Genomic DNA, 18,429 nt, shown 5'->3' with positions numbered 1-18,429 from the left:
AAGCTACAGTTTTGAAAGCAACATGAGCCACTCTGCTCGTCTTCCTTTATCCGTCTGAAAACACACTACTAGCATTTACAGAGGACTTCCAAACTGATTCCCTCATCATTCTCTTTTGACTTTCACTACAAGACAGACAAGTTGGTGTATGGGGGCTCTTAATCGGTTTGTTCTGCCTGTAACATTGTGTTTGCAGACCACTGTGGTGTCTGCAGGTGTGTCAGTTCCTGAGTGATTGTAGCAGTGCTGGCTGCCAAGGAACAGCCGCCTTATTGACGCGCCTCTACTGACAGGACCAAAGGGCAGCACGTGTGAGAAGCGAGATGGGCACTTGGAAGACTAGCAGACTTCGTAAAGGGAAAGAACACCCTTGGGCAATACGACCTCTGAATGTGAAGGATGAACCGAAACCACTATTGCCTGCGAGGAATTTTACTTTGCACAACCCTTAAAGCTATGAAATTCCTCTCAACATAAAAAGTGGAAAAAACCCACCAGAGAACAGACGGCTCATTTACAAGCCAGTCTGGGTCATCTAGAATTTCTGCTAAGATTAAATTACACCCCTGCATGAATCACATTACTTTTCGTCATAAAAGCTTTCCATTCTAACACCTTATTTACACAGATTACTAAACGAGTCACTACCACTTCAATCTGTAAATCGGTTTTAAATGGAAATAGTTCCTAGTCCTCATTTTTGTACCGAAGACAATACATACATACACATAAGGAGTAATACAGGTTCTAACTAATCACTGCAGTATCTTCTGATGATTATTTTTCTATCAGTTTAAAATAGTGACCTCTACACTGAGGTGCTAATATGTATATAAAAGCCTACACAAACAATATTGCACAAAGTAAGATTTATAATAGAGTAACATATTTTAGAGACCCTTATAAAGAGAAGAGTAATAATTGATATTAAAAAGATGCATCCAGAACTAACACAGCATCTTTGCTTTTGTCTAGTCTAACATAGTGTTTCAAATCTTTCCTACCCCAGTGAGGATTAGAACAAATAAAGTTACCTGGAGACAGCTTAAGTTGCACAAAACGCAACTGGTACTCTAAATGTGGGGAGGGGGAAGGGAGAGGGGGAAAGGGACAGGACTTTTCCTTTTGATGGCTGGAAAGGGCAGTAATAAGCGGGGCGAGTGAAAGTCAAATACAGATTACACGTTAACATCCAGAAATATTGAAAGATTGTTTAAAAACTATTGATAGCTGACACTCTACACATCTAGCACGTGCCACTGATTTTTCCACAGTACCTGGGCACCCAGAAGCTACGCATGGAAAAAGCAGCCCAATTCCATAATACTTTTTATTGTGAAACAGTAACACAGAACTTCCTAGAACAAGGACAGCCTTGCTGTGTACGTCAGTTACCAACTCAATGCTATTACAGTAAGTGCATCAGTACAAGGGAAAGTGTGGTTCCACTGGACACGTTACGACCTGATCAGAACAAGCTGCCGAGTTGGTTAGTATTTTAAAGCCTTAAAGTGCTCAAAGATAGCAGTTTCCTCCACAAGACTACCAATAGGTTCTCTAATTTTGACACTAGTATTCATCACGTTCAGGGAAGATGTATTTTGGAAGCAAAACCCTCACACCAAACAACATAAGCAGTGCTATAAAACGTGTTAGGTCAGCAAGTCGTTGCATTTCAACAGGATCAGACACTTTCTTCAGTTAATTTTACAGATCACCTTTGTAGGAACCGTCAGAAATAGAGATCAATTTCTATAGCTTGTATATAAACCCAACTCATATATAAACCAACATGTCAAGAACAGACATATCAAAAATTTCACAAATCATCAAAAGTGCTGTGCTTTCTCTTTTTTTTTATTTTTTAAGCAATTAAAATGAGATGGGAAGTCACTTTGCAAGTCTTCTACAAAAGCATCACTTTCTGGTGAAGATTAGAGATAAAGTAAAGTAGGGAAATAACACTGACCAATATAGTTCAATCATTTTATGTTCCTGGAGGAATTTCATTCTGACTTTGAGGAGATATTCAATATCTCTTTAAACAGAAAGAAGTGGTAGACCACTGTTACAGGTTGTACTAAGGGGTTAAAATACAACTTGAATTTTGCATAATCTGTGTAAAAAAGATATGCTTGACATTTTGGAATGTCACCTTTCTTTATAGAATTATAGGCAAGATTTCTCCAATAAAACATAAGCCAGTTATAAAACTATAACTTCACATCAAAATTTTAAAAAGTTGTTAAAAAAATGTTTGATTATATACATATCACACAGAAGAGCCTGCATGATCCTGTGGATTGTGTTGCTGATCAGACTCTATTTTAAAACCTGGAAGGGGCTGGGCCACCTGATCTGGTTGCACAAGTCCTGATATTGAAGAAACAGAGGAGGAGAGCACCCCTGCTGCAAGCTGCATTTCTACACCTGGTTCTTCCGACTCTATTTTTACACTCACGCACTGGGGTTCACCTTCTGACTCTGTCTTCCCAGGATCACTACTGTTCAAGCTTGAATGGCCTTCTGCGCTCTGAGGAGTCTCCCCCACAGGGTGATACTGTTTAAGTCGTATGTGCCAGGCTAAGCTGCAGACTGCTGACACTGTTTTGAACTGATGAATGACATTTCTAGGGATGAAGTAGATGTCATTGTCACACAACTGAATTCTAGCATAGCGAATGCCTTCCCGTCTCATTTGGTTTAGTTTGGCTTCATCCACCCATTGAACACACTGAGAGAAGGAAAGATGGGAAAGTTAGTGGTATTCTCTGCTGAGAGGAAACAACTCCGTATCCCCGTTCTCAATGCACTTCGTGTCTAAATCAGAACATTTCTGTTTAACAGGTGAAACTTCAAATTTCAATGAGAATTGGACTTTTTAAACATAATTTGTCTAACGCGCACATCTTAGGAGAGGGCAACGAACAGTTAAGAGCATTCTACAGCTACAGCTGAGAACAGCAGGTTCGACAGGAGGCTGCATTGTTTTGGCTGACAGGAGCCAGTTTAGATGCCTTCAGATCCTAAGACAACATCAGTACGTTAGAAAAAGCAGATTAAGACAACATGTAGGTCTGCTTCAACTTCTAATTGTTTCTATAGCATGTATGAGGAGTCACAGCATAAATCCCAGCCTAGTAGAAAGGAAAGCACTAGCTGATCCTCGCTGGGCCCTTCCAGCTGAACTACTCTATTCTGAAACCTCGGAAGGGAAACTGCCCAAACGAGCTGCGGGCCACCAAGGAGACAAAAGGGCTGGCTACGCAGAGTGCCTGAAAGCCATCAGAAGCTATTTCCAAAATGCTAAGAATGAGCTGTCACTAGGGAAGATTCAATACCTGTGACACCGGAGGTTCGTGCAGGTCCAACTGAAGTCTCTGCACAACATCAGTGAAGTCTTCAGCATGAAAACAGACCACATCTTTGGTTATACGAGGCTGGTCACTCCTAGAAAAATACAAGAATTCCAGGAATTTGTAAAGAATTTGAGTTACAGAGAATTATAGCTCTTTCCAGCAGAAAGTTTCATTGAACCAACAACCTACTTCAGTTTCTCACTGCTCATTAAGTCTTATCATTTCTCAGTACATGTATTATTTTGAGAAGGAGGTATAACTTAGATTTTTTTTTTACTTCTTTCTTGATGCATGCACAACAGAAGTGATGTTTTCGTGGACAAATACGATACTGAAACGTCCAAGAACTAGGTTCAAGTTGCCACTAAAGTTCTGTGTTCTAGGAACCACACCTTGCCTCGATTCTTCCGTTCCATAATTAGACAGAATAATTCTGTATTAAAGGAAAAACGTAAAGTAACAAAGTAGCTCTGAAGCCGAAGCAGTGAGGAGCTGTGTTTATTGGACAGCTGCGAATCAGAGTAAAGGAAGTTCTGGCGCCTTTTATTCCTATGAAAATCTAGGGATATTGCTAATGATGCTGTCCGATTTCTACTGTTACTGCTAGAAATAGCAGTGATGCAAGTCCAGTTTCTATGCAAGGTCAACAGCAATGCCCTGGGTACATGACCCAAGAAAGCACTGTAGCTGTAATTATGCCGAGTTCTTCGATGACTGTTACAGAAGTCAGCATCAATACACCCACCCAGGAAAAGAACAATCACAGACGATGCTCCAGGCATAGTATCTTAAGGCTTATTTTGTACATCACTCAGTTTCTGCAAACTGCTGTTAGAACTATTCTACTGCCTCAAGAGGAGGGGGAAAAATAGTAGGTACATAGCTTGTCTTTTTCAAGCTCTAGACAATTTATCTCATTACAGGGTTTAAACCATTTATTCAATCAGGCTTTTTTTCCAAGGAATTTTCTTTAAGAGAGAAAGTGTCTAGAATTACCCCCTCCCACTAGAACAGTTGCATTTCATTCTGCACTTACCATTCCCCAAACTGTACAGCCTTCAGAACACCCACAGCGGCTGTACTCTGCCAGTCAAACCCTTGACCCACATGATCAGCGTGAGCTCTCGTTCTGTCTTCAAACAGAACCTCACGGGGCTCGCTGGTCCGAGGTAGGTACTGGAGATTCTTTATTTCGTTCATTGACCTACAGCACAATAAAGACATACTAAAAAATGTTTCAGACTACTCAAGCACGAATATTTGTATTAAAATAATCTTAAAGTGCTGTGTGCTGCAGGCTTCAAAAATCAAAGACCAAAGCACTTCCCTCAGATTTCTTCCAGGTGTTTATTCAACAGGAGATTGAAACAAATACAGCAAATTACAAATCCAGTCACTAAAGATTTTTCTGGTCACTTGTGCTGAAAGAATTCTTCCAGGAATTTAATGGTATGTGAAACAGAGCTATTTTAACAGATACTGAAGTTTAGTTATTTGGGAGTGCATCTGAAAACTCTGCTTGAAATTACAATTAAAATATGCTTCAAATTCTTTACCTCCTAAAATTTGTTCTACAGCACAGTCTGAGAAAGACAGCAAGTACACATGTACACCACAGTATTTCCTGAGAAGACAGACACTATTACAAGTGCTCTGGCACTTACATTACACATCAGTGTAAGGATCTCTGCTTTTTTAGAGCATTTAACCTGTTGTCATCCCCCCCAAATTAGTTCTTTCCACAGAAAGACCATGACTAAAACAAGCCTCCTGAAGGATAATAAAAAAGAGGTTTCAGTCTTAAGACGACATTGATCTAGGGCATACTACTATGAAAAGGGCTGAAATAAAATAACTATCACAAACAACATACTTGTCTTATCCACTGAGTCAATCTGAAACAAACGAAAATGAAACTTAAATTTGTGAATCAGCCTTCTGAAGAACTAGTTACACAAGATATTTAGGTTTTGTTCTCAAATCTAACACTGACATAACTGCAACGTTTCACCTTTAACATGGAGAGGAAAACAAAACATTACCGGCGCCGTTTGAATGGCGATTTTGGCATATCAGCTGTTGGGATCATCTGCTCTCCTGGTCTCACCCACATTATGGGCCCATCATCACTCTGTGACCTGCACTCAAGTCTGAGACTAGAAAGGGTACCCCAGGGCAAAGTCATCTAGAACAAAACAAAAAACAAAACAACCCACAAAACACACATAACACAAAACACTGGGTGAGATAGAAAAATTAAATGATGCCTTTGGTAAAGCTGGTTCAAATTTGCTGTCAAAAGAATTGCACAGAAACTAAAATAAGTTTGAGAGGTAAAATCTATTCCAAGCTAACTTTATCAAAGTCCGTTTTTAGGGATGTAGATTATGTAGTGCATATATATGATAAACTACATTTAAGTTTTTAATTATTCACACAACTGTAGCTACCTAATTCAGTACCTTTCGTCTGGACACAGGAAAGAATGTACCTCAGTAGCCCAAACGATAAGCACATCAGAAAATACCTCGTGGTTTCTAATTACTTGGAAATATATGAAATTTAGCAATTGTTTAAATATCTATAGCGCTCTAAACAAAACACAAGTTACTGCTTACTCTGAGAAATGGAGATTCTTCTAACATATCTAGAAATTCTGGGAAGTAGTCCCCAACTTCTTCATCCACTGCTCCAACAAGACTGATCTGCCGCATTGGTCCTGCTCTGTAGGTTCCACAGCAGTACGTTCGATTGACCTGGGTGGCCAGAAAGGAAAAGACAACACCAGCACAGCTTTAGTTCTGTGACAAGAGACTGGCATTGATTCATGTCATACACCAGGCCACGGCCGAGACAAATCTTGGACTCATCTACACAATGCATTGACACCTATTTCATTAGAGGTGCCTCTGGGAACACGCACAGAGACTGATCGGGGCAGACGCCCGCAGGGTGTCCCAAGAGAAAAGAACTCCTGTCGGCTACTGACAGGAAATACTTCTAAAGTTTGCCGAGTAACAGCAAGTCAGCATTTAAGTAATTCAGGAACAATTCAACACTTCCAGGCTGGCTTGAGAAATCCACCATGCAAAGTCTCATTGTGACCCAGTCTTTCACCAGCAAACATGAACTCTACTAATTTGTGCAGCTGAGCATTGCTTCCACATTTCGAGCTGTATGCTATAAAATATGTGCATTCTTCGTTTCAGCCACGTCCTACAGGGCTTTTCCCTATGACTACAGTGAAAAATCCAGGTGTCCTTCATGTAGTGGTTCTGGTCATACCACCAAGTGTATACACAAAATTGGATAAAAAAGTTGAGGATATGAGAGGTCTACCTAGAACTAGAGTGTTCACGTACAACAGTTTTAGGATTACCAGTTGCAATAGAACCTGCTGTCACTGCTGTGACCAGAAACACTTTAATCTCACCCACAGCTTTTTGCCATCCTCTGTAGCACAGGCTGTCCCACTGTCCCAGGTCATCTGGAAACTTCCCGTGCCCATTTCCTGCTCCCAGAGGAGAGCCACCAGCCAGACTCCAGCATTCTCTAGTCTCATCCTGTGGACTGCAGCTGTAACATGCCATATAGCCACAGAGGAGGTTGTATGTAGATGCAGCAGCAGCTCCGTCTTAAAAGACCAGAAATTCTGTCCTAATTAGTGTTTTCTATACTCAGTTGTGTCCGAGCCCCAACCTTCCATCACCCTTCAACAGCCTCTCTACACTCATCAAGCAGTTCTAGTGCTGAACAGCTACAGCCAATCTCCAGGGCTAAGCGGTGGGACAGGTACAAAGGACAGAGGGTTACCGGTAAATTTGTAGTTTTATAGTCATGTTCAGGAAGTGCAATACCTTTTATAGCTCCATTTATACAGGTTTGTATGAAGCAGCTTACATTTAAGTATTTTAGTTTTAAGTTCTGCAGTTTAGCCAACAAACCAGAAGTAGTTAAACTACTCCATGAAGTCATTAAAGGTAAATTATGAGATACTAATAAAGCAAGAGCTACAGTTACCACTGCAATTTTATCCTCGAGCAGCAACCATAGATATTTAGCTTCTTAATTATAGGAGTTTAGCTCGCTCCTATTTCCAGACTCCTCCTTTCTTTAGCTTCGTGTATACGCAGTTGGCAGTTCTGCATTGATTGCACACACATTTTAATTAAAACCTCAGAAGGAGCCAAAGACAACTTCACATATAGCTTTATTCCTCAGCCCTAAGCCAACTGCTGCACCGCATCACCTCTACGTGCACGTGTACAAGTTTACATCCCAAGTCGTGCACAGAACTTCACCGTGCAGCTCAAGCACTCCACCCTCAAGTCCATCAAGACCACCATCATGCCATCAGACCACCAGCACATACTAACTTCCTGATTTTGGCCATACAGAGGCTGTTAATTCTTTTTGGCTGTTGCCCTAAGTGAAAGTTAAGTCTCCAAATCCTATTAGAACACTACTGGTACAGTTACTACCTAACATCAGTAAAGTGGAATGGTTTCACCAGCTAGCTGGAACACAATTCAAAGCAGTAGTACTGGAAAACCATAACACTAGCCTAGTTCGGTGCACCTACAGGAGAACTAAGGACTGAAATGCTCTAGTCCTTACAGCAGTTAAGTTTAGCTGCCTGGTACTACTGAAGTCAGTAGAGACAGACCGTCTGTTTCCAGATGAGATTTGTTCTATTGAAACCACCTGTTGAGAGTCACTAGTATTTCACAGGTGTTTGTCACAAGTTAAAATGAATTATAATACCATACACAGTTTTTCCTTGTAATGTTTTTGAAAGGAATTAAAAACTAGAAGCTCTAACTTTTTTTTTTAATTCATTGGAATGCAATGAAAAAAAGAAAATAATTCAAGTGCTGCAAGAGAGACACTAGAAACTTTAAGGAAAGCTTGGATTTCAGTGTTTTGCTAGTTTTTAATAGAACTTAAAGAAATATGTACACTTCAGGATTAAAGCCAGGTCATGTTTACACTGAAAATATGTACCTCCTCACAGCAATCTCCAGTGGGCTGTAGAGTTCATCTCAAGCACCTTGATCACAGGAGAAGGAGTCTACCAGTTTAATATGCTGTAAAAAATTCTCACACATACAGTTTCTATCTCATCCTTCATTCTTCAGAGCAGCACAAATACCAATACCCCTGGCTGGATTAGCGGTCTCAAGAACATGCAGTACGCCAAAACCTTGTGTGCAGTAACAAGCATGTTCCTGACCTAAAACAACAGGCATCTTGCTCATGGGGCACTAAACCACCCCACTGTAAAGGCATACCAAGTGACCTGCGTGCTGCACCTTCTCGCAAGCTGCTTTGGCCTTTCATTTGCCAAGTGCTCCAGATGCACTCTTAACAGCTATATTAATTTTACAGTCATCTTCATGCACCCCTCTTTCTGGGGAAGAAAGATGAGAATATGAAATACCTGAAGTCACTCCATTATATCCACTAGGACCTTTCTCAAAGTTTCTCGTTTTTGTTTAAAGTTCAGTTCTTGTTTAAGAACTTCACCTGGGTCATTCCAGCTTACATGGCTTTCAGAAGTTAATAATTTATTACCACAGCACCTTCATTGGTATGATTTGTTCACTACACTCCTTTAAAAACATCAGTGGATCATAGGAGTACCGACTGCCACTATCTACAGATCAGATCAGGCACTACCTTTACTGTTATAAAAGGACCAGCGGCTACTAAAACCCTTCAGGTGTCCCGTGCCCTTTCAAAATGCCAAACAGCTATCACTGCCCTACGCATCCCCTACTCCATACGGTACCACACTAAAAGTGACATTATAGGCATATTTAAAATTAGTTTTTCAGTGTTCATGGAGACATTTTACAGCAGCTGAACGATGAGCCCATCAGTGTTGCACACACTTGATGAGAACAGAAGCAGACAGCCTTCGCGTTTCCTGTAGAAGCTACAGATCTGTGCTGGCACGTTACTGAGAGAATTCAGACCCCGCCTCACAACGGCTTAGCAAGCAGCATACACCCGCAGGGTAAGAATGGGACGTACAGATGAGGCATAAGCTTGAGACAAACGAGGTTAAATTTCGGAAGTTTCTCTCTAGTTTCAAGAAGAGCACGAACCAGTTGGCAGTGACAGTATTTTAGTATGTCAAGTCAGCTACAAAACCAACCACGCAAACACTTTGCTACAAGGAAGAAAGCAAGAACGGAAGAAGGCTTACTGTTTACACAGAAGGAAAGGAGGACAGCGTGACATGCAATTACAGCAAGGGTTGTGTGCTTGACTAAAACCTGTCAGATACTTCGTTAAGACCATCGGGCATTATTTATATGGCTTAAGTGGTAAAACAAGTTAAGTTTGCAGTACAGATGCACAATTTCTCCATTTCATACTTGGATAGCTTCTGCTAAAAAAAAGAAGCCGCCCTTCCAGAATAAGAGACCTTCTTCCAGGAGTAAGGAAAGTTAAGATGGGGCAGACAACCCAACTGTGATATGGTTCATTAGCCAAAGCTGTCAGGAATAGAGTAACCTTTTCTGACAGTATGTTGCAGGAGTAGGAACGCTTTCCTATTATGACCTGTTGGCTGCTTCTCCTGCCTCCTTCCCAGAAGGAACAGCAGCTTATGTAAAACCTGCTTCCCTCAACTCTTTCCTGGCCTGTCCCAGAACCCCCAACTCCTTTGTGACAGTTGAACTGTTCATTGGACCATACAGAGAACTGACCAGGGAGTTGATCTGTCTCTTCTTGGAAAAGACACAGAAGTGTTTTTTCACGTCTAGATATATCCCAATTTACTGAGTGGACCTAGAAACAGTTGTACTGAAACAACTGGTAGGGAAGATAAGAGCTCATTCCAGCTGCACTGCTAAAAATGTTCAAACTGAAGTACGCCCTTATGTGAAGAAAGTTTAAAAATTACTGTTCAGTGATTTGAGTCTTGAAAGCTCTTAGTTCAAGTGAACAGCTCCAAACTAAAGCTTAGCTTTAGCACTAAAGTATTAGAACAAATGAGCCAGAGCCAACGCAAGCAGAAAATCCAGAGAACATTGAAGCTTAATCATTTTAATATGCAGAAACCAAACAGTTATACTACAAATACACACTGGAGTGCTTTGTTATAAACATTCAGTTTACATTGTCCTCATTGCCCTGAGAACAAAGGAATTCACCTTGCAAGGGAGCTAATTATCACTAGATTGGCATGAAGTCTTCCAGATTAAAGTCCTTATTTTGAATTGGAGACACTGCCTACTAAAATTCAGTTTGTCTGAAAAGGTATACAAAACAGCTGAATGGTGCACACAAAGGTCACATTAATTTTCAGTTAACTTGCAGTTTACCAATCAAATTGACTTCTTGACACTGAGTCTCCAGGACTCGAGATCACCCAACGCTCGAAATCCCTTGCACAACATGGCTCAGTACAGCAAACAAGTTCATGCATACAGAAGGTCCAACCTAGAACAGAGGTGACTTAACTGAGTGTCTTCAATCAACAATAATATCAGTATTACAGCATACAACAATCCTGTAACATGCTGAACCCGCAGAGGCATAACGATACAGTGCTTTTGCATTGCACAATCTCTCAGGCTGGAAGGCCCAAAAGCGAAGCTTAGCCAATCTGTTCATTCCTCTGCAGCGCTGCCGAGGAATCGCAGTAAAATAGCCAGACTTACCTTCCCTGTGCTCTCTTAAGCCGGGCATTTTAGCCTTCTCTAATTAAAGATAAGCTCACTTGCAAAACCTGAGTTTGAGCAGCACGCAGCTACCAGTCGAATCCACCATCGACTGAAATGCATCCTGAAACCAGGCACTTTACCATCACCCATATTCTCCTGAGTCCCATTTCAGCTGTCTTATGAGTTGTGACAACCATACTTCTCTGTTTGCTCAGCGAGTGAGCCACACTAACATACTTCAGCCAGAGAGGATTAACCAGGGCCTGCTGAAGCTGGGTTTAGAGGTTTTTAGTCCAACAGAACCTTATGTCAGGACTCAATCTTAATCAAGTTTAGACTATGCTTAAAATAGAATTAATTGAAGTACCAGCACAGCCTGAAACCCAGTGAAGCCTCTTGTTTATTACCATACATTCCTCACATGTATTTATAGTATAAGCTATTCATGTTCCCAAGACAGAGACATTCACCAAGAAAAAGTGTAATTGTTCAATATCCAATTTGCACAGCTTAGCCGTTTTAGGGGGCCATCACATGTGCTCAAAGTAAATTAGAATGTAATCATGATGTCAAAGAACATCGATAAATCCCTAATACCGGAGACCTTCAAACCCAACCTGCGGACAGGTTTGACATCTGCAGAACAGGCGGGCACTGTGCAGAAGCGCTGCTGCCGACAGCAGCAGCCACTACGCTCAGACTGCTTTTGGAGTCCTGTGCACTCTGCCGCTGCTCTGTCAGCACAAAGGATTACTTAAGCCAGCTTCAATTTCTTGGTTTCAGTGCTGCAGCAGCAGCAGCTATGCATTGTCAAACAAGTTCAAAAGCAAAGTGTCAGAACAACTAATTTAGTGGTATCTGTGATAAATGCTGGAAAGCATTCAAAGACTCCACGAGTGACCACGCAGGGACTTTCTCCAAAGCAGTAACCATTTTTCCAATGCAAATCTTGCTTATGAGCATTTAGTAAACTCTGGAGGGATACAGACAGCCCACCCCCAAGCATCACCATTTCAAAATCTGTTCCACTAGCGCTGAAGTGCACACCGTGACAGTTTCAGGTTTTTCCCTCCAACAGGTGAACCACTAAAAGTAGTTAAGGTCTCGAATAAAGACTTCAAAAGTAATCAACAGTTTGAATCTGTTCTCAGACTAGACTAAGCAGGCAGGGATTTTATTCCATCTGAAACAAATTTATCCAAACTGTAACGCTGATGTATGTTCACAGATACTTCTAGGCTTGATCACAAGAGTCAAATACAAGGGTTTTTCATGTGAGAATCTTGAAATTAGCTTAGTTATTACTGTTGGATCCATTTAAGTTACATGGAGATACAGTTTGAGAATTTAGGATAGTTCAAGCCTACTATGGACATCAAGGTAGTACATAAAGTGAAAGCCTTTTTCAACAGCAATTAAAAAGACTCTAACCACCTCCCTGAAGTTGGGAAGTTTAAACATCCAGCATCAGCTACTGAGAGAATTAAGATGTTAAACTTTTGTTGTGAATGATACACTGAAACCTGAAAAGTAATATCATTGCAAAAAACCCAGATCTCTTGAATAGAAAAAGCAGCGTGTGTGCGATCTGTACAACTCTTAATACAGACCTGCCTACTGTTTTGAACAATGTCAGTGTTCTCCCAAGTTTAGAAGATCCACTGAAGTCTGCAAGATCAGCACAGATCTTTCGTTTCTGAAACGCGATTCACCAACTACCAGTGGGCACAAAAGTGTTTTAAGCAGAAATAAACAGCACAGCAGCAGCCGTCCCAACATCATCTTTTTTCATCTGCTGAGAAAAAGAATGTGCGCCTCACCTATTTTAGGCCATCCCTGCTCTGGATTAATGAGATTAATCAGATCTAGGTGTTGTGCAACTTCTATGCCTTTAAACAGTTCTTACCTGAGAGTGAAAATTCGAAATTGTTGTTGTTTCAATGTCCTTCTTGCCCAAAATTTCCATTTTCACTGGAGTGTTAGGAAAGTTAAAAGCAAAGTAATCCAGGAAATCTGGTAAATAAGCAGCTGCTCCGTGGACTATGGCTAAAGCATAGTAAGCTGCATTTTTATCATTTTCACTGAATGACAACGCAAGGAACTCTTCTGCAAACCTCTCCATCTCCACTGGAGACAAAAATGAGAGTTCATCCATGTAAGCATGAAGGACGAGAGCACCACCATTGGACTGATGTTCTTCATGAATGAAGTTACTAAACTTAGTGCCAGTTTTCAAGAAGCTGCTGCGAACAGAATGCTCCTGGTGTGTCACAAACGGTGTTTGTACTCCCTGGGGTATTCGATACTCCTGCATACCCAAATTCAGTCTGCAGAGCTGCTCATCCTTCAGATACCTGAAGGATTCCTTGTTCATTTCCAAGTTATCACACTGTCCTTGAGACAGAGTCTCTTTGTCAATGCGAGTAAGTCCAGCACACACTGTCTGCACTTCTTTGTTGTACATCTTCAGGCGTTTCCCCCTCATATCTTCCCGGTGTTTCTTTTTCTTTTTTTTCTTTATCTTCTTCATAATAAGACTGTCAGCTCGCTGGGTTTTGCCATTTTCATCTGGCATTTCTGGCAGCAAGAATAAAGAGAAGATTAGAGTTCTGCAGTTGCAGCATATTCACCCAAAAATAATTAAAGACTCATTTGCTAAAGCTCTCTATTCCCAGGAAGACTGACCAATAGTAATACCTTGACTTTTGACTTACAAGACTTAATGGCACAACAAAAAATGCAGTACATCTGGTTATTATGCAAAGGAAGCCTTGAATTAAGGAAAACTTCCAAAACTCAAGCTTAATATTGAGGAAATATTTCCATTGTTAGTAGATTTATTATTATACCTTTAAAAGGAGGCCGTATTTCAGAACATCTGTAATTAAGTACATTAATAACTTCTGACATTTAAGGCAGTGCCACGCAGGGGAAGTGGATAAACAAGTATGTGTAACATTTAAACATTGAGACTTTCATTCCTGAAGACTTCACTGATACTGGATACACAATATAGAAGCAAAACAGAGTGCAACTGAATAGGTACGAGCATTATTGACATTCAGAGGTAAAAATACTTAAAGCAATTAGCTTTCTGGGGAAAAAAAAAAATCTTAAGACTGCTGATCTTCTGCATTAAAGGATCCGAATCATCACATCCACATCTTAGCTATCTTTTGCTATCTTACAGTCAACTATGCAGTTAACTCAGAAATTAAGAGGTGGTTGTTTGTTGGTTTTTATTCAAGGTTAATCAACCTGTAAAAGGCTAAAGACTGACATAAAATGTAAAGAAGTAGTTGTTAGGCAAAATGTGATAGTTTAATTGCTCATCTTTTAGGAATACAAACCAATTCAAATAATATTTAGCAAGTAACAATGGTAGTTAGAAATCTTGATGGCCCAGCTGTTAAAAACTCAATTGCGAAAACAAGATTTTAATCTGCCCAAATCAAAGAACTATTTTGTGCCAACAACGGACATAAACCTCCAAGAGCCATATTACCAGAACAGCTACAGGGATCTGAACAATCTGCTGCTGAAGGCAACACCTGCCTAGGAGATGCAATAGCCGAAGTTTTTCAGTTTCGCACAGCACAGGGCTTTGTGCTAACAAAATTCCCTTCCTTTGCCTGCAAAGCTATCAAGTTTGTATTCCCTCTTTATTCTCTTGCAGTACTTGAAGTTAAGGAAAACACAACACATTATACTTATCTATGAGGAAAGCTGTAATGATAAATACATGCAATCTGACATTACTTAGTCTAACCACAGTATTTAACTGTATCATTACTAGTTTGGTCTTGCAGCTCTTTAGTAAAGATGGTTGACCTTCATAACAGCCTGGTGCAATGAACAGAATTACTCATGGAGCAAAGAAAGAGTTGATTGCTTAATACTAACTTCGTACAATTGTCTTAGGACCTGAAATACAAGTTTTCACAGAACTGCTGTTAGCCTTCACAAACAGCAGATGCCCTTACTTTTACATTACAGCTAGGGAAACCACGAAAAGAAAGGTGGTACCACTTGTTTTGGTAAGTCAACTGAAGCAGTTCTTTGAATAAGCTTTTCTGGAAGTCTCAGAAGTTAAGCACGCATGAGCTTACTCAGTCACTAAGCTCTCAAGTATAGACACCGCTTTACTAACTGCGATGAACACACTAATCACACAGAATATATTTACTCTGGTGGGACCAGAGATTCCAAGCTGAAACTAAACAAGAATTTCATGCCACCATTGAGCTGTTGGGAACGCTTCCCTGTAGATGTTCCTAAGTTAATTTTTAGTTGTTAAAGGTGTCTTATTTTAAAGATTTATAATTTTAGACGTAATTTTAAAACCTCAGACATGCACTAGTTTTAGCTCAGAGTATCTTGCTGTTTGAAGATATTCCCCAATAGCAGACATAGCACTCTTTGCATTCTGGTACTTCCAGCGAACGCTGGTTTATTTTCAGGATAAAAGCTCTCCTGACCGCTGCTGTATCTACCCAGTGGTGAACACAGCAGAGCCCAACTACGACAGTGAGAGTAACCTCTGTATTAGTGAAACCAGAGACATTATGGTAATGACTGACAGCCCTGAAGGAACTATAGTTTTAATTATTCCTTTAAATAAATGGAAAGCCTCCAGTACCTCAAACACAAAGAAAGCTATAGCCAGGTCATCGAACTATGGGCTCCCACAGTAAGGTAGAATCACAGCAGTGCCAGTAACTCAGCTAGTCTAAAACTGTTCGACATCACATAACTGAACTCACCAGTATCACTATTAAAAAGCAAAACCACTGGATGTGGAGATGTTCAATGTCACCCACGGCCAGAGAAAAGCACAGTGCAGTCAAAGAAATAGGCAGTTTAATCACATTATACGCATGAACAAAAACTGATAGTGAAAGACAGGAAAAGAAATCCAGCCCCATCCCAAAACCCACTAAAATGCAGCCTAGGACAAGCAGCAGAGCTTCAGACTTCCAGCTAGCAAATAGCTTTCCTTCACAGATCTGGAATTCAGATGGTAATTTCAGCAGTGTTTAAGCATTCATTAACATAAGGCCTCATTTAATTACTGGGTTAGAGCTGACATTTGGTGACACTCCCAGTCTAGAAAAATGTACTACTTCTGTAGTTCCATCAACATTTATCAAGCTAAAGTTTGATATTTACAGTCCAGGAGCTTTTATAGTCATTATTCAAACACAGTGGCTTAGAAGCATTAAAACAGCAGTGAAAAGTCTCTCCCCATAATGCTTCTGCCCATTCTTAAGACGCTGCTATCTAGAGTTTACACTACAGACCTAACTTTCATAAGCACGTGTGTCTTTGGTTTCTTTGGCACAATACCTTCACATATACTCCCGAAACATAATTCACAACATAGTACCTTTATTACAGCAGCTTTTGCAATTGCTTTTTATCTATGCTGCTCTCACCAAGAGATTTTTTACTATCATAAATTTATGAGCAGAATCAAAACAATCATTCTGCACGGTTTAATTAAAAAAAAAAGACACACACACCAAAATTCGAGACATTTTGGCCTTCCTGTCAGAGAAACTGCAGGGCGTTTATTTAAAAAACAAACGAACAAGAAATGCGAGCCAAACCAGCAGCTTCGCAGCTCCAGCACCGGTCAGTGCAAGCACGGCAGCAGAAACGCTTTACGATCCAAGCACTCGTTTGGAGCCCACGACGAGGGCAGCTCCGGAGAGCCGCACCAGAGCTCCCGCCGCTCGCCCGCAGCGCTGCGCCGGGGCCCCTCGGCCGCACAGCCCGGGCTCCGCGCTCAGCCCCGAGAGGGAGCGTCGCGCTCCGCTACGGCGACAAGGGCTGCCGAACCCGCGCTCCGCTCCCGCCGCCCCGCACGGACACACTGACGGGCTCGGGGCCCCCGCAGCGGCGAGCAGTCTCCTCCGCTCCCGCCTTCGCCCCGGCGAGGCCGAGCCCGAGCGGGCGGCTCCGCGCTGAGCCCGGCCGAGGCAGGCGGCGTGCGAGGCCGCCGCCGAGGGACGTGGCGGGCGGGCTCCGCCGGGGGCTATCCGCGCCGGCCGAGCGACCGCCGGGCGCCCAAGGCGGGCGCCGGCCCCGGTGCGCGGGCGGCAGCCGGCCAGCCCCGCCGCTCCCCCCGCTCCTCACCTCGCTTGCTGGGCCGCCCGGCCGCCCCGTCCGCGGGGCTGCCCCGCCTCGCCTTCTGCGGCTGCCCGGCGGCCAGGCGGCCGGGCTCGGGGCCGGCGGCGGGGCGGTGCCGGTGGTGGTGGTGGCGGCGCTCCTCGAGCGCGGCGGGCGGCGGCAGGCTGAGCGGGGAGAAGGCGAAGAGCCCGGCGGCGGCGGGCAGGCCGGGCAGGGCGGCCGGGGGCAGCGGCTCCGCCGGGCCGGGCCCCGCCAGCAGCTGCGGCTGGCTCAGCCGGGCCCGCTTGCCGCCCGCCGCCTCGCCGGGGGGGCCTCGCCGCCGCCGCCCCCCGCCGCGAGGCCGGCCGGGCCGGTCCCCCGAGGGGAGCGGGGGCGGCTCCTCCGGGGCCCGGGACACGGCGCGCACCGCAGCGACCTGCGCAGCCATTTCACAGTCTCCCTCACACACATTTAAATGGCCCGAGCGCCAGGCGGCGCTGCGCAGGCGCCGCGCGGCGCCCACTGGGAGCTGTAGTTCGCGGCGGCGCGCCGGGAGGTGTAGTCCGCCCGCGGGCGCATGCGCAGGCCGCCTCACGGCCGGCCGGGGCGGGGGGGGGTCACGTGCCCAGGCGGCGGTCATGTGCGCAGGCGGGGGCGGTGGCGCGCGGGGGCGCGGAAATGGCCCAGTTCAGCCCCGGATCCGCGGCTGCGTCACGGCGGGGGCGGGGCCGAGCCGAGACCGCGCTTCTGCGGCGTTTCCCGCCCGTCGCGAACGCTCCACTGAGGGGACGGGCCCCGGCCCGGCCCGGCCCGGCCCTCCGAGCAGCGGCGCCGCACGGCGCGGGAGACGGGCCGGCTGCGGGCCCGGTGCCGCGGAGGTGCCGGTCTGGGTGGGTCGGGCCTTCGGCGGGGCCTGCTGCTGAGGAGCCGGGCGGCTGCCCCGGGGCTGCGTCAGGCATCGCTCCGCCCCAGCGGCTTCGCGCCAGCCCGGGCGCTCCGGTCGCGGTCGGCCGGTCCCCCCCGGCCAAGTCCCCCCGCTCCCGCCTCGCGTCCTCCCAGCATCCCCACACGGCGGCTTCCAGCAGCTTTGCCGCTCCCCGCTGAGGCGGTAAATGGCACCGGAATCGGGTGAGGAGCCCGCCCGAAGCCTCCTCTTCGCGGTGCCCGGCCGAGGGTCGGTGCGGGAGAGTCGCAGACCCGTAAAAACGGCGCTGCTGCAGCAGGGTCCTGCGGGCCGGGCCTCGTTCGTTTGGGTTTTTTTTAAGATCGCGAGCTAGGCCTGT

At 44.2% G+C, this 18,429-nt stretch overlaps 1 protein-coding gene across 1 annotated transcript; it reads right to left on the bottom strand.

Moving 5' to 3' along the window:
* Positions 1-1,839: 1,839 nt before the first annotated feature.
* RSBN1 (round spermatid basic protein 1) lies at positions 1,840-17,594 on the bottom strand. The gene is made up of 7 exons (XM_086476435.1): positions 17,174-17,594; positions 12,942-13,612; positions 5,978-6,115; positions 5,402-5,544; positions 4,396-4,563; positions 3,342-3,450; positions 1,840-2,734 (listed from the first exon to the last, which is right to left on the bottom strand). Exons 1-7 carry the CDS (start codon positions 17,592-17,594, stop codon positions 2,273-2,275), a joined length of 2,112 nt encoding a protein of 703 aa, XP_086332561.1. The 3' UTR covers positions 1,840-2,272.
* Positions 17,595-18,429: the final 835 nt, after the last annotated feature.

Source organism: Leptosomus discolor, chromosome 21, assembly GCF_034619465.1.
Source record: "Leptosomus discolor isolate bLepDis1 chromosome 21, bLepDis1.hap2, whole genome shotgun sequence".
Classification (NCBI taxonomy): domain Eukaryota; kingdom Metazoa; phylum Chordata; class Aves; order Leptosomiformes; family Leptosomidae; genus Leptosomus; species Leptosomus discolor.
The sequence above is the reverse complement of the archived record's forward strand: the minus strand, read 5'-3'. Positions and strand labels throughout refer to the sequence as shown.